Source organism: Labrus bergylta, chromosome 10, assembly GCF_963930695.1.
Source record: "Labrus bergylta chromosome 10, fLabBer1.1, whole genome shotgun sequence".
In the NCBI taxonomy this organism is placed as follows: domain Eukaryota; kingdom Metazoa; phylum Chordata; class Actinopteri; order Labriformes; family Labridae; genus Labrus; species Labrus bergylta.
In genome coordinates this window covers 16,209,729-16,225,588 of record NC_089204.1, presented here as the reverse complement: position 1 = coordinate 16,225,588, position 15,860 = coordinate 16,209,729, and the positions used below count along the sequence as shown (strand labels likewise).

At 38.8% G+C, this 15,860-nt stretch overlaps 2 protein-coding genes across 2 annotated transcripts; one reads left to right on the top strand and one right to left on the bottom strand.

Annotated features, from left to right (window-relative positions):
- Positions 1–189: 189 nt before the first annotated feature.
- On the bottom strand, positions 190–12,693 carry LOC109987814 (uncharacterized). The gene is made up of 20 exons (XM_065959781.1): positions 12,290–12,693; positions 11,982–12,189; positions 11,617–11,783; positions 11,171–11,301; positions 10,641–10,807; positions 9,705–9,790; positions 9,281–9,361; positions 8,756–8,870; positions 6,456–6,646; positions 5,829–6,050; positions 4,667–4,869; positions 4,007–4,129; positions 3,245–3,382; positions 2,758–3,007; positions 2,413–2,614; positions 2,029–2,278; positions 1,770–1,897; positions 1,381–1,535; positions 1,030–1,252; positions 190–329 (listed from the first exon to the last, which is right to left on the bottom strand). The coding sequence occupies exons 1-20, from the start codon at positions 12,446–12,448 to the stop codon at positions 190–192; spliced, it is 3,339 nt and encodes a 1,112-aa protein (XP_065815853.1). The 5' UTR covers positions 12,449–12,693.
- Positions 12,694–12,808: 115 nt separating this feature from the next.
- Positions 12,809–14,839, top strand: c1d (C1D nuclear receptor corepressor). Its single transcript, XM_020639063.3, has 5 exons — positions 12,809–12,944; positions 13,146–13,288; positions 13,396–13,462; positions 13,864–13,919; positions 14,009–14,839. The coding sequence occupies exons 2-5, from the start codon at positions 13,151–13,153 to the stop codon at positions 14,213–14,215; spliced, it is 468 nt and encodes a 155-aa protein (XP_020494719.1). The 5' UTR covers positions 12,809–12,944; positions 13,146–13,150; the 3' UTR covers positions 14,216–14,839.
- Positions 14,840–15,860: the final 1,021 nt, after the last annotated feature.

The window sequence follows — 15,860 nt, the reverse complement described above, 5'->3', positions numbered from 1 at the left end:
TTGTCTGTCATTTTGTCCCAAAAGAATGGCCAATTTAAAAACATCAAGTCTAAGTGAATAAGTAGGAAGTCTGTATCCATGAAAGCACTTCATGTGTCCCCTCTTAAAGTCCAAAGATGTGTTTTTTTGTCAAACAGTATGAATTAAGTAAGATAAATGTAGACATTGGTCAGATGATGACTAGCTTTTTCATATCCAGCATTTGAACCTGAAGAAGTCCTGCAGCTCCTGATCATCTTCTTGGCGGTCGTGGATCTTTGCGTACACACTCTTCAGAAGCTTTGTGTTGCCCTTTTCATCCAAGATTTCAATGTACTTTTCTATGCAGCCTACAAACACAACAGAAAACGACATTACTATAAATGCATTCACATTCAAGAGTTTGTAACATTATGGACAGTCATTATTCTATAAATTACAAACAGCATTATGTTGATTTAAAAATCAAACTAAATAAGACTATGTTATAATATTAGGAACATCTTTTAAATAATAATCATTTATACTACTTTACTCCAATAGTCATTTATCTGGAATCATGTTTCAAGTATGTCCTCTATGTTATGTGCCATCTACAGCATGTGGGCACGGGTCAAGTTGAATGTAATACATCTCTATTAATAGCATGTGGTATCACATGGATCAGGCAGCATGAATCCAATACAACTCTATTTACAAAATAGTTACATTAAGTGAAGGTCACTACTCAAAAAAAAGGTCAACAAATAAAAAGCTATTGTAGTGGTTGTTTAAACATGCCTGTCATTCAGAGAGTGAAAACATGTTTTATCTTGTACAAAGGATTATATGTGTGTCAGTAAATAATTTTCTGTACCTTATTATCTATAATTTTCAAATTTGTTCACCCTAAACCTTGTAATTAAAATAAAAAAATCAGATTTAATTTTCCATTTCTTTCATGGTTAATTACTGTTCTTAAAAACTGATCTACTACTTCTGATATTTGACATCCTTGAAGACTAATACTACTATGTCCAGTGTGTTTGAAAGAATAGGAGTGGTAATCACTTAGGCCCATGACTTTGCCGTATGCTACAAGGCTTGGTCCGAGCTGCGGATGCTCAAACTGTTCCAGTGACATCAGCATGTGGGCGATCTCTCCTGTGATGAAAGCATCATCGAAGCTTTGCTCAGCCACCGGCTTCAGAGGGAATCTGCAGTACACCTCCACTGCAGCCTGAGGGTCTGATGGCTCCAGCAGCTGAACGAGCTCAATGTAAGCATCGTGGACCTGCAAAGTTCATTCATGAACCCGATCTTATTTGGATCACATCAACTGAGGAATTAATCAGCAAGAGAGTCCTACAGTTAAAAAAAACTGAACTGAGGCAATGGATGAAATGACCCTTATTGACTGACCCCTGGTGCCATGGAGATGACCTCGTGGTAGAGCTGTAATGGTCGATCCTGGTTGTCTGCAGAGCGGGAGAGGGCGCGGGCCAGACCCAACCTTGAGATATGAGACCTGCGGTTCACTGCACCAGACCCGCACTCTGTATGTGCCACAGCAGGCTCTTGAAACAATGTTTTGAACACAAATAATATATAACATCAAGGAATATCTGAACTTTCCTGACATCAATCTCAAAAATCCACATAGAGATGTGTAAAACTGTAAATGACAATATTCAGTTCAAATTTAAGATTGGTTAAACTTTGTTAAGCTTAAATTAGGAAAATCTAAGGCTTTGGGGGAGAAAGTTCTTCACCTGACCCCCACATGTGACTCAGAATGCTTCATGCCTTACCCTCTGCTCTCTCCACAGCACTTGAGGAACAGTCCTGTTTAGATTTTCTGGAGGGGATATGGGGTTTAATACAGTTGGTGGATGGTTTAGGTGATCTATCAGGCTTGGCTACTGCTCCAGCTCTCCCCCTACAGGAGAGAAAGTATATTGCAACAACTCAGAAAACAATTACAAAACAGGATAACTTTATTCCATTTTTACTAATCAGGGTTTAATAAGTGCTGTGAGTAGTATAAGTACTACTCCCAGCATGCCTCACCTTGCTACAGGGGCTTTAGCTGGACGCCGGGCAGCTTTCCCTCCTCTGGTCAGGGCAGGTGGTGTTGGAACAGGAGCTTTGGTACCAGCTGCTGCAAACCGCCCTGGACCCGGCCCTCCTCTGCCCCGCTTTGCACCACTGTTTGCCCCCCTGGGGTCAGAAGGTCCCTTAACTCCTGCTGGTTGAGTGATTGATTGCTTGGCAGCTTTCTGGTTTTCAGCTTCCAGGCGGTCCTGCCACCACTTTTGTTCTGAAATGCCAGGGAGTAAATGAAGACTTAAAAAATATACAAGTATAAGACTACCTATGCATTATTCTTTGCTAGCCAGCTATAATTCTGAGAGACCGTACATTAAATGTGTAAAATACACTAAACAGACTCACTGCTCAGCTGTGCAGGTGGCTCTCCGCTCTGAGTCTTCTCTTCCAGCTCTATGCTGGCCTGGAAGCTGAGGCAGGCATCAGTCAGCGTTTCTTTGGACCAGTCTGACTTTGGATTGTTGTCATATTGAGCCAGCTGTGCCAGACCCAAAAGACACAGGGCGTGGATGTCCCGCGGTGTTGTCACTACTGATAGCTGGCATGCCTGTACACATTATCAGAGGAGATAGATCAAAACTCTGGCAGAGCTTTTTTTTTTGGTGTTGTCAACGTTGCAAATAAAGAAAGTAGGAAATTAAAAATAAAAGCAGACTAAAACCAACTGTTAACATACAACAGTGTGTTTACCCTCTCCTGCATGTCCAGCAGCTCCTGACAGGGGGCGATAGAGGTGAGACGTATGAGAGCAGTGAGGGCCTGGCTTCTCTTTGCCACCTGGGATTGCCTCCGGATGTCAGCTCTGGCCTGGCCCTCGCCCTGCTGGATCAGCCTTTGCAGTAGGGCAAAGTGAGCATCCAGGAGCACCCACTCCAGCTGCCAGCTAGCCTCGCCACGACACACACACTGACTCACACTCTGGGCAGCGAGGACTGCTACACTGAAGCATTCCAACACAGAGACAGGCAGCTATGGACTTCTGCAGTTCTTACTTATGAAACTGGGTCATTCTTATGTGAATGACAGAAACTTTTCTTTGAATCACATGTTCCTTTTCAGAGATTAACACAGCTATTTGGAAGACATAACAAACACAAGCACTGATGAAGAAGTCATCACCAGTCCAGTAAATAAAAACAATCACATTTGTCTTTAAAAATCTTGGATTGAAACATACATGTGATAGACTTGTTCTGCACTCATGGCCTTGTCAGACAACACTCTTCTCTGCTGCAGATGACCCAAAATGAGAAGACCTCGCAGGAACTGTGTGCTGAGGCTAGATAGAGGGTCTGAAGGATCCGGCTCCACCCAGCTGGGACAAAAATCATGAAAACATAAGAAACACCAGCAGCTATAACCACAGGGTTAGGTGACTATGTTTGTAACTAAAGGTAGATATGGTAGACTATGACCAACCTACATGAGACAAGCAAAACAGACATATTCTACAATTCACTTAGCAGATGCTTTTATCCAAAGTGAGAGTAAGTGCAACACTAATCCATTCATACACCACCACCAAAGCAGCGGGAGCAATGCAGTGTCTTGCCCAAGGACACATCGAACATGTTGCTCAGCTGGGGATGGAACCCTCGATCTTCCGGTTTAGAGGTTACGACGATTTCTATTCAAATAGGATCAGATCTCTGACTAATCTACAAACCTTCTTTCATTAACAGTCAGATTTATGTGTTTTTAATTGTTGGGTTTTCTAGTGCTAACCAAAATGTAGACCCAAAAAAAACTTGAGTACTGTATGCATGACACAGCAATATATGTGTGTGTCAGCAGACAATCCCTTCCACTGTCCTGTTTTCCCTCCTGCATTCTTACACAGAATATCCTCACACCATGCCCTCACACTCTCTCTGAATCCAGCTAAATGCAACCACCTCCAAACACACACACACACACACACACACAGACACACGCAAACCTCTTGCTGCATCGCTGGCTGACAAAGTGTTCCAGTCCCTGTTGTAAGAACACAGCGGCCTCCTTCTCGGTGTCCTCAGAGGCTTTCTGTTCCTGCTGCAGCAGAGCCAACCCTGTGAAGAATCTGGAAAAATGAAAGAAACAAAGGATACATATAAACGACTAAACCAGCTCTCAGTCTGTGGTTTACTTGTTAATCTAGACCCCATTTACTCAATATATTTTACAGGCCGCGTCTAACCTGTGTTTCTCTGACCTGCTATGTTGGCCAGTATCATATAAGGATAACATCAGGTTAGACATTTGAAGAGCACGCTTGGAGATTGGTTAAAGATGCTTTTATGGTGCAAGGAAAAATTGGAATTTTGATTATTTTGCCACTTTATATTTGTTTTCTGCTATGGCAACAAGTCAACACTTGAGCTTAAATTTGAACAAAAGGTCCTGCTTTGGTGTTTAACAAAATTAGAAGATAATGAATGCACACACGCTTTTTTTTTTGTGAATTTCTTTTTACTATGAGTCAGACACAAGTGTGAAATCCTCAGGACAAAATAACCAAACTGGTAAGATAGACTCTCCTTCATTATCTTTAAAATATAGTTGTTATTACCAAACACCATTTCAGCTTTTATGACCATAAGCACTTCTGTGGTCTGACCTGAGTGCGGGATGAAGGGGCCGCATTGCTAGGCCACTTTGCAGGTGCTGTAGGGCCTCCCTGCTCGTCCCCTGCAGCAGCAGCAGCCTCCCCACGTGCAGATTAAACTCCCAGCTTTCAGGACTCATAGACCAGGCGTCCAGGTACTTCATCAAGGCCTGGTGGACACAGCTCTCTTCATCTTTCACTGCTGCACTGCTATCCTGCATCAAGAGGGGCGGGAGCTAAATTCAGTCTTTCTTAAATTGATCAGAAATTATTTAGTGGGGGATTTTGTCAAGACAGCTTTCGAGAACAATAAGCAGCGCTTGTTTTATAGACATGCAGAACTTCAAGCTTCTATTACAGGTTTGAAATGGTTCAAGAACAGACTGTTATTAATGATGATGCCTTTATTTGACAAACAAACAAAAACATGACCATAAGGAATCACTTCTATAAAATGCTTTTGAACGGCTGTTACCACTGACACCAGCTCTGTGTCAGAGGAGTCTGCACTCTGGCAAAACAGCCTTTGTTTACATTATCCACTCCAAAGATTAAGATTGGGTCAGACTACAAAAGGAAACAGGATGAGGCGTATTTATCAGAAAATTATTTATCGAACACATGTGTATTGGAGTGGATCAGCGAAGAGATAAGACACAAGATGGGCACAAAATAAAAGTTCAACACAGCAGCTTTATCAAGACCATGACCTGTGACAGTTTTTAGTGTTGTATTAAGAAAGAGGTTGCTTTGTTATATATAGCTATGAAAAATGGAGTTAAATGATTTGCAAAATGATTAAAATTGACTAATTAGTTTTGGAACTATGAGAGGTGGAGAACAGTGAAAGACTGTCTTTCTAAAATTATCTGAGGACTGCCATGTCTTTGCGATGACTTTGAACAGAATAAATAGTTATCAAAAAGGTTAGGATGGCTGTTCAGGTCATCAGGTCAGCCATATTGCAGGTCTCCTGTTGTGAATGAAGTATCTGACAGAGACAGTGATCACAGAATCTGGTTATATGTACGGAGAAATGTTCAGGCTTTAAGAGAATACATGTTCACAGAGTTTGAAAATCAAAGAATTTTTTTTTTTATTGATGTCATGCCCCCTTTTTGTTTTGATTAAAGAAGGAAAGTAAACTTTAGAGGTTATTTTTGGACACAGTAACCTTTCCAGTTTTCTTTGAGAGCCAGATGTAGAGAGTCTGAACGTAGTCTGCTTTGCTGGACTGCCCCTGTTCTCTGAGCTGCTGGTACTCTTTATCCAAAGCCTGCAGCTGGTTCTGGACTGTCGGTGTGCCCAGGAAACCATGGAGCTTGCAGACCGCCAGAATGTCATCCTGACAAGCTGTGGATTTGGCGTCACTTAATTCATCCCGGTCTGTGTCAGCCTGGAGACGGAGGAATGAAAAGATTAGAGGTTGAGTTGCTTTCACAATTATCAACTTTCTTATCAACATTTAAAAATTAAGTTTTAAATGTTAAAGAGACTTAAGAAATCCCCAGAGGATTACATGTTTCACATGGCAAAGGTTACAATGTGAATGTCAATAGAAACACTTTTATGTGGTCGTGATAAGTTCCAAAGATCTTAACATCACATTTCGACTCTGGATCCTTGAAGGCCATCATTAGTGAACATTTTTGCACAGAGTCTGTTGAACAAGTGTTTAAATGATTGTAATAAAGAATTAACCTTTGATCAAAAGATGAACACAATCCTTTCAGTCATGCATGTTTAGCTACATCAAAACCTCACAGAGCATCGCTGACAAGAGTTTTTACTTTCTCAGAACCTTTCCTGACACAACCTTCCTCTGGAGGCCATACATGGCTTTAGCACGGTGCTGCTCCTCCAGAACGACACCAAGCAGGAAGTGGAGTCTGGCATCTTTGGAGCTGAGTCTGATGGCTGACGCGTAGTGGAAAGCCGCCTGCTCCAGACTATGCAGAGGAGACTGGCCATCCTCGTACTGCAACATGTCCCCTGTGGGAATGAGGAAAATAAACTCTGTGATTTTTGGTATGCAGAAATTAGATCACAAGACCAGATATTAATTCCATATATTTACAAAAGAGAAAATGCATCAGTTTAGAGATGTGAACTTATCCTCTTGTTTTGTACTACAAACAAGTTTAGTCTTTCAGCTACTTTAAATAATACAATACTCATTTGAGCCTACTTTAACTCATACAAAAGCTGTGTTAGTCGACTGGAGAAGGTACAACGGGGGGAAAGGTTGTGTATCAGAATGCAAAGTAGTGTGATAGCTTCACTACTTTGTGATTTGCTTTATTGGACTGACAATTCAGATTTCTGAACACTGATTTGTTGCTCACATCCATCAGTGAAAAATTGCTATTCAAGCTGGAAGGGGATTTTTCTTTTTTTTTAGAAAAACTGCTGGAAAGCTATAATGATCTAAGCATGTAAGAACTTACTGAGTTTTACTAATGTAAATACTAAACCATACATATATCATAAACCATTATCATGCATATACATAGCACTGTGCTTCAAACTTTAAATACAAATAAGGACAAATACTATATATACTGTTTGTCTGTCACAAAAATACTTGGATCATTTATATAACAAATATAAAAAATAAAAAACTTGGAAACAAACTTGGACAGACAAACATGAGGCAACAGACACCAAATGTCTTTCCATCATAAATAATAGAGATTTTCCAACTCCAGAAACCCTTAGGTTGTGTCACAAAGCTCCTTGCATTAAATTATTGGGATTCATGAGCTGCTCAGGATTTGTCCACTACTGGATTTTTGTACATTCACCATTCACAAGTTAACAACATTTTTAATGCCGACATAAACATTCTGTTTGTTAATGAAGAAAAGAAAACACCAGTCAGTATTTCAACATAAAGATAACATGGTTTCACTCAGAATATAGTGACCAACAGAAGAGACAAAAACAGCCTGTAAATCTGCTTCTCTCATGAAAAAAGTTTTTTCCCCTTAAAACTCTTGCACTGCGGTTGTAAAATCCTGTCTCCTTTAAGTTCAAATACACACGAGTACACTTTAATGAGGATTAAAAGCGTCTCCAGTTTAACGTCCTTCTCTCTTTCAGTGACGAATGATTGCATGTGCTCTTTGCATGAAATATTCATCGAGTGCAGCTTCCTCTGGCAGGAGTGCTCTTTATCTGTCAGAGTGCACTGATGTCACAGCTTTTATATTGTAGAGAGAATCAAATTCACATCTGTAGCTATTATACTTCATGATTATTCCAAAATATTTTCTTTAATGTCTTTTCAACTAATATATTTCATTTAAACTAATCCTCTCAGCCAGTGAAAATGTTGCCTGGGTATTTTTATCAAGCATGCACCTTATGATCACATATGCAGAGCACTGTCTCTAAAAATTACTTTTAATGAAGAGAGAACAACAACAACGACAACAACAACAACAAATTGTTGACAAATCAACTGTTACCATCAAAGCCTGTCTCACATCGCTCAATCTTCATCTTTCTGTCTAATTCACTGTTTTGTGGGTTCGGCTGTCATGACGCTCTTTCAGTCCGTTGGAGATCCGTCTCATGTGTCAATTCTTACAGAAGAGTCATCAAACAATTAGCAAGGCACAAGTAGCCGAGAAAAGATAAGCAGTAACATGAGTGCCTGACACGTCAGATAAAAGAGGATGCTCCAGGGGAGACCGCAAACTCGCCCCTTTTCATGTAATTTTAATGGCTGAAGCTGAGCTGCTGTGCCAGGGCAGGGTGAGGAACTCTGCTGTCTACTGGCCAAAGGTTCTGAAACGTTGTGTCATTGATGGTATGTTAAAACTAGTGAGGCTTTAATTGACAAGTTTGTTACACAGAGTTTGATGGAACGAGTGCTTTGATTTCAGAACTTACCCGTTTAATTGTTCTAGATTTCAAAGTAATGTGCATTGTGATCAATCAGTCAATGAAGAAAAGGTCACAGGAGAGGGAGGAAGGATTTGATATTTAAATAGGAAGAAACCATTTTTATAACTGTTACAGGCAGTACTGGTCAATAGACTGATGGATATTTTTTATTTCTAATCCTTCACTCTTGATTCAAAAATGACTACAAACCTGGTTTTGGAAGGTTCTTGTGGTAGAAATTCACGTGATCTTGGGCTAGGGCACACAGTTTGTCCACATTGTCTTCCCCGGCTGTCATTTGAAGTCTTTCCTCCCAGTTACGCAGCTGTGGTAGGCAAAAGAAAGTTTAATAATCACGTTCTACAGGCAGGGCAGTAAAACAAAAATATAATCAAATTTTATCAAGTGGTATAAAAGGGATGTACAATCATTTCTTCTTCAGAATCATTTTTATTTAAACTTTAACAAATGTAAGTTCTAGAAATGAAATGTACCCACAACAAATCTGTCTTGTGCATGTCAATATGTAACACTTTGCAATTGCAGGGATTTGGACTCTTCATACAGTATGTCCATTAATAAAAACATTTCAAGTTAGCAGTATGAATATAAAATACATCAGACAAAACAAAGATTAAATAATCGTTTGGATGTAAAAAGAATTGGTTGTTTGTATTGAGTTTTTAATGCAGTGTAACTTTCTACTTGTAATGCAAAGTAAAACAAATGTATTACCTCCAAATTGTGTTGAGTCTCTATCTCCAGACAACTAGATGATTCAAAGTGCTTCTTATACCAGTTTGTCTCTGTGACATCCTGAAAATAAATATAGCACAGGAGAAAAGCATTCACCAAGTTCAATCAATAAAAAGATCAAAGCTTTCATCTGGATTGACCTGCTGACTGTCATGAAGAAAGAGTCAGACTTCTTTAATGTAAATCAGGGTGAAATAACATTTAAATTCTCACGTTCAAACATATACCTGCGTTATACACTCTTATCTGCGTTGCCACCTTAACTGCATGAACACCATATAGTTCTACTGAGCACTTTGTCACTGTGAAGGGTGCGCTGTCTTGTGAATAAAGGATGAGCAGAGTGAAGGTCGATAGCAGTGATTCTGACATCGCAGGGCACTCTTTAATCTTTAACACTGACCTTAGCATCCAGCTCCCCTGTGGGCTTGTGAGGACAGTCCAGGAAGTGTGACCCCAGCTCGGACAGTTTCATCAGATTGTCACATCCTGTGTATAAAAATAAAGAACAGTAAAGGTGATAAATAAAACTAGACGTGGACAATAGAGAGTGAACTGAATAGTTTACTTAAATCTTATATTTGTTGCCAGTTTAATCAAGTTAATAGTTTATTTTTCTTCAGAATAAATAAACTGCTTGCCCTTAAAAAAATAGGAAAATAAAGTTTAAGCAATTCAATTCAACTTATGTAGTAATAACACACATTGCATGATGTTCTGGTGCCACCTTCTGTAATGTTAATACTCCTGATATACTCTGACCCACTCATTAAAACAAGCAGGTCAAAGAAAGCTTGCAGGACTCAGAGGAGGCCTGGCATATAATGCAGACTATGGCACACTGCAGCTAGATACATGAAGCCTTAGTTAAGTAATACTACCCCCCTCATTACAGCAACCTAATAGTTGTCTACAGTATCATCATGTTACGTGATAGTATAAGGAGTGTAATCAGGACTTGTGAGAGGTAAGGCAGGGTGTATTGAACATATTAACAATGTAGTTGATGAGCCTCTCTTGAAGTACAGCTGCTCTAGAAGCTAATTGATCGAGGAAAATAGCAAAATAAGTTTTTACTCTCACACATTGGAATAACTGTTCCCCTAAAAGGTTCCTGGTAATGACAACAGTGTATCCTTTATTCTCTTCTTTAATATGAAAACTGTGGTATTGAGGTCTTGAGGTTACATAGACATTACCTTCCTCCTTTACTTGTTTTGTATTATTTCTTGGCTAGAGGCAGAAATACTAAAATTGGCTCCTTTACTCAACCAACATCAGCTTTACCTCCACAGCATTTCTGCTTTACATTTTCAGGAGCTAGGACTTCGAACTTCACCTCTGTAAGCAAAGAAACACTTGACCAGAGCAGCTGACATCTTCTTATCGACGTCCAGCTCAACAACCTTCCAGCCTTCTCCCAGAGGACAACTGTTGAGCGGGTCAACTTTTGATCTTCGTGCCAACATCTCGATATAAGGCCTTGAAAAGATGTGCTTTGGGTCACTGCGAATAAAGAGGAGAAACAGTTTTTGACAGAATTTGTACAGATAATATACAGTAAATGTAGTATGTGCATGGCCTTTGATACCGAAGAAGTACACTGTAAAGATGTTTTATTTAACTTCTTATAATTCAAAATGATTGATGTCAATTCATCTAATTAACCAAAGCAATGTACTGAATTCAAAAGAAAGACTTGAGACTGTGCATCTTGCTAATGGTTAATGGCTTAATTCATTTTTGCATATTTCTTTCATTAAATGTAAGAAAAACATCTAAAATAACTATGAATAGAATAAAACTGCTATCTGTTGCCACCACTGCTGATATTTTCTGAAATGTAGTGTCTTCCTTTGTATCTTTTACCTGTTCTTAATGGATACAGGTCTATAAAAAGCAGTCAGAGATACTGGACATTCATAGTCCAGCTGCTCTTTCTCATCACTGAAGGTCACTGCTGTGGGAATTAGCTCTCGAGTCACAAACACTGTGTACACCTGGTAATGTTAGAGGGACATCAGGTTAAGTAGCTTTGACAAAAATTAAATAGTGTGGCTTTAAATTATCAAGACTTACATAACATAAACATATCTACTCAAATTTCTACACTATTTTTCAAGGACATGGAGAAACTATAATAAAAATTAAGCTTATGATGAAAGATTAATTTACCTGGTAATATATTAAGTAAAGCAGAGATGAAATGGGGAGCTACCATGTTTTGTTATATATCTTTTTTTCGTGGTGATCAAACACACATAAAGCCTTTAATTACACATTCCAGAGTCCACCTCACACATGTCTCACCCTACCTGTGAATTACTGCCATCTGCTGAAGAAACTAAGACCTCCACCACTGTGTCTCCAAAATTCAACGGCACTGGCTGTGAGTTGTCTTCCCCATTCACTGTAAGTTTAATATTTCTGTCGGGCACCTTCGCAAGCATGCTCACTGCATTACAGTGAAAGGGGACAATACCTGTTGAAGAAAAATGTACACTGTGGCAGGGCTCAAACACACACAAAAAAATAGAAAATGGAAATGTTTGAATGTAATTCTTATGCCACAGAAAATATACTGCATAATGTCTACATAAAAGCAAATTTATACTTTAATAATTATTCTGAATTAAAGTTTCACATATCACATACTGTGTCATATGAAGTCTCTACTCACTATTGTATTCATAGATTTTTCTACAAAAGGCAGGATGCAGTATAATATCTCCTTCCAAGGCCATATGACTGAGGTCTGCAATCTTCGCAGACAGCCGGTTGATTTCCACACAGTATTTCTTTGTGGTCCCATCTTCAGCCACCACCTCGATCTGTACTCTGTTTGTCCCATCACTCAGTGTAATGGTCCTGGAACCGTCACCACAGAGCTGAAAGGCAGTATAGAGATATATGAAGAAGGGGGTTACAATTAATGTGAAGTCATGAAATCAAAAATGAACCGTCATAAAACATGCAGGGAAGACTCACAATATTGTATGAAGCCCCACAGTCACTTGTTGACAGGTCCAGAGTCACTTTGTTGACATCGCTCTCTACTGTAACATTGTAGTCTGTGACCTCTGCTGTGAATGCTGGTTGGAGTTTACCTTTGGAGACAGAGAGCTTCTCCAAATCACAGTTGTCCATGTCTCAAGCTTAGTCACTGTGTACGGTCCAAGTCCTAAACACCCCTAAACTGTTACCGGACACCCTGACACCCTGACACACACACACACACACACACACACTCACACAAACGCAGTTCATTTTACCGCAACGGACGCCGAGGGGTTTCCATGGTAACACCATTTCTAAGCAGTAAAAAAAAAAAAAAAAATCTGTAAAAAGAAGCAAAATCGATTTGCAAAAATACAAGACAAATTCGTTAGAAAGCGATAAATTAAAAACGTTTTAGATGTTATAAATTTGAAACACCTATTTGTGTCAGGACTGTTTATCAGTAGAAACTCCACTTGTATCCCCAGACGGCAGACGGCAGTAGAGTGAAGCAGAAGAGGAAGAAGTCGTAGTTTTTTTTTTTTACTACGTCACTTCCTGCTAGGCAAAGCGTGTCTGCTGCCAACACGAGAAAAGTAGAGCTAACTTGAGGATTTTAACGTTATAACGACAACATTTATTTTAGGTGAGCATGTACAGCTTTAAAAAAAACAAAAAAAAACAAATTGTTTATATTGTCACCTTATGTATGTGTTTGCAAACGTCCGTCTGTTTATTTTTAGGGGCATGTGTATGCTATCCAGCGAGCTGCATTTGAAATTAAGCTATTTACATGATTCCAGTCTCTTTACAGTAGAAGGTTATCTTTTGTGTAAATTCTTCACAGGAATAATGACGGAGGACGGTAGGACAGAGGACTACCCTCACGAAATAGACGAGCAGCTCACAGGCTTTGACTCTTCTGGTTCGTCTGTTAAAACCATGTTGGAGAAGCTGATGTCCATGCCCAGAAACGAGCTCATGCAAAAGGTAACTTGAAAACTTCTTTCAAAGTGAATGTTGTGTGTGATTTTTTTTTTTTTAAATATATAAATATATAAAGGTGTTAATAAATAAACTAATCTTGTTATTGACAGCTGGACCCTTTGGATCAAGCCAAGCTGGATCTTATGTCCGCCTACACCCTGAATTCATTATTCTGGAGTAAGTTTTCCCCCCATTCTGTTTAAACTTCAATTACTTTGTGTATTTAAGCAATATAAGTAAAATGCAGAGAGTGTGATACAAGTGAATTAACTGTGGTCTTGGAGGGTTGTTGGACATGGCCCTGAATTTGACAGTCAAATGACTAACTTCATATCAGAAATGTTATATGGCATCTTGGGGTTTCCTGACAGATCTTTAAACCTTTTTCTGTAGTTTGATAGTAAAACGAAAAGCCAAATACGCTGCTTGTTTTTGGTCACAATGTGGGCAATTTCCAATATGTACCATGTACAAGGATGGACTAGGGTCTTAACATACTCTTTAATAGCATAAACATGTATGTTATTATATAGTTCTGCCACAAAACTAAGCTGCAATGTTTTTTTTTTTTCTGACAGTGTACTTGGTAACACAGGGAATAAATCCAAGAGATCATGGAATTAAACAGGAGTTGGTATGTATGTCTTTTTCAGACACTTTGATATGTTCACACTTATTCAAGAGTCTTTTCTTATTCCTCCGTACTTGTTTTATGTTTTTAAGGAGCGGATAAGGACTTACATGAACAGAGTGAAAGAGATCACCGATAAGAAGAAATCCGCTCGTCTTGATAAGGGAGCTGCTGCACGCTTTGTCAGGAACGCTCTCTATGAACCAGACGAAAAAGACTCAAGAAAAAAAGGAGCATCCAAGAAAGCAGCACACACAACATCTGACAGCCCACAGACAAAGCGTCCAAAGCAGAGCTGAGGTGAAGGAGGAGCTCCACAGACAGGTTTCAAAGCATTTTGTACCACTTTGGGGGACAACAAATGCTTTTTTACTCACAAGGCAACAAAATATCTTTAAGCTTTTATTATTTAGAGTGATACAAGAAGACATGAGGCATACAGAACAAGTACACGATGTCATTTATCTGGGATGCTCACTCAGATTCTTGATGACTCTGCAGAAGTCAGTAAACGGTGCTTGATGTGAAAGAAACACAAAACTAATCACCATAGCTTCCCAGTTTTTACACATTGCTGCTAAAGGTGATAGGGTTATCAAAAACCTTTTTGATTTGACTTATTCTCTTTTAAAGATCACTGTGTTGCTGAGATTTTGTGTAATTCTGTCAGGTTCCAAAGCAAATGAACAATTACAGTTTTCATCAGCTAAGTGAGTAGAAGTGACATCATCAGGTAAGATGATGTGTTTTTCAAATTGTATGAATCCTTTCTTAGATAGTGAGAGGTCTTTTTTTTTTTCATCACTTTGAAAATGATTCTATGAATCATCGTTTTCTATTTTGCAGTTTCTTATGTGTTTAACATTGTATTGTTTAAAGTTTGTCTGAATTATTTTGAGCATAAAAACACTCACAAGAAATGATGTTTGAGTTTCTTTTTGATCCTTTTTAAAAACATGTTGCACCTGATAGAACTATTCAATTTAAAACTTAGGAAAAACAACACATTGCAAGCTTCCAAGTCTCCATTGTAGGAGTTTTTAGCATTTGACAAGTCACAGAAGGAAAGTGTGATCAAATTAACATGGGCTCAATTATATTTGGTTTACTCCTATTGTACACAATGCCTTAAAGCCAGTCTTCACTTTCTGAGACTTACAATACATCATAACCAATTTTAACATTGAATATTTACATTATAAATGTTTTATCTGCTGTAACAAGGGCTTGTGGCTTCCCTTCTTTTCTGTATCATCCAACAGTTAAATTGCAATGTGAAAAAAATATTACAAATGTTTAGACAAAAGAATCCACCGCTGCTTCACGACAGCCCCATATACGACATCCCTCGTGGGCGTTTTCTTACCGTAATATTTCTGCACTATCCTGACACGCCTGCTAGGGCTGCTCGATCATGGTAAAAAATCCCAATCCCAATTATTTAGATCGATATTGAGATCATGATTAAACTAGATTATTCACTGATTTTACAACTTCTGCCTCACATTCATTTATCAAACTGAAACACTCAACACTTACATTCTGAACACTTAAACAAAACAAGTAATAAATGAAAATAAACATAAAAAATAGATAATGAAAATAAATTGAGTTTTTGACTTGGTGGTGATGTACTCTTGGGGCAAAATATAACAAACACTGAATCATTTACCATACATGACACAATCTGGAAGAAATGAGCGCAACATGGCACTCAACACGATAATCGTAAAGTCCCGATTATCTTTGTTTTCATGATCAGCCATAATCACTATTGAAATTGTGTGACTGACTTAGTTTCTTATAGGTTGTTTAGGGGTGTGCTTGTTACTCGACAGTCTCAGTGACATGTTTGTATCTTTAACTCTTTCACATAATCAACATATCCTTATGTTCATATGTGTAGAATTACACGTCAAAATAGCTAAAAAATATTGTCGAGCT

What these genes read in the sequence shown, in the direction of transcription:
- LOC109987814 (XM_065959781.1), bottom strand. Translation starts at nt 12,448, where the DNA reads ATGGACAACTGTGATTTGGAGAAGCTCTCTGTCTCCAAAGGTAAACTC. An exon ending in CAGGGGAGCTGGATGCTAAG is followed by an intron (nt 9,362 to 9,704) that starts GTCAGTGTTAAA and finishes ATTTATTTTCAG; the next exon opens with GATGTCACAGAGACAAACTG. An exon ending in CAAGAACCTTCCAAAACCAG is followed by an intron (nt 6,647 to 8,755) that starts GTTTGTAGTCAT and finishes TCATTCCCACAG; the next exon opens with GGGACATGTTGCAGTACGAG.
- c1d (XM_020639063.3), top strand. Translation starts at nt 13,151, where the DNA reads ATGACGGAGGACGGTAGGACAGAGGACTACCCTCACGAAATAGACGAG. An exon ending in CCTGAATTCATTATTCTGGA is followed by an intron (nt 13,463 to 13,863) that starts GTAAGTTTTCCC and finishes TTTTTCTGACAG; the next exon opens with TGTACTTGGTAACACAGGGA. An exon ending in ATGGAATTAAACAGGAGTTG is followed by an intron (nt 13,920 to 14,008) that starts GTATGTATGTCT and finishes TATGTTTTTAAG; the next exon opens with GAGCGGATAAGGACTTACAT.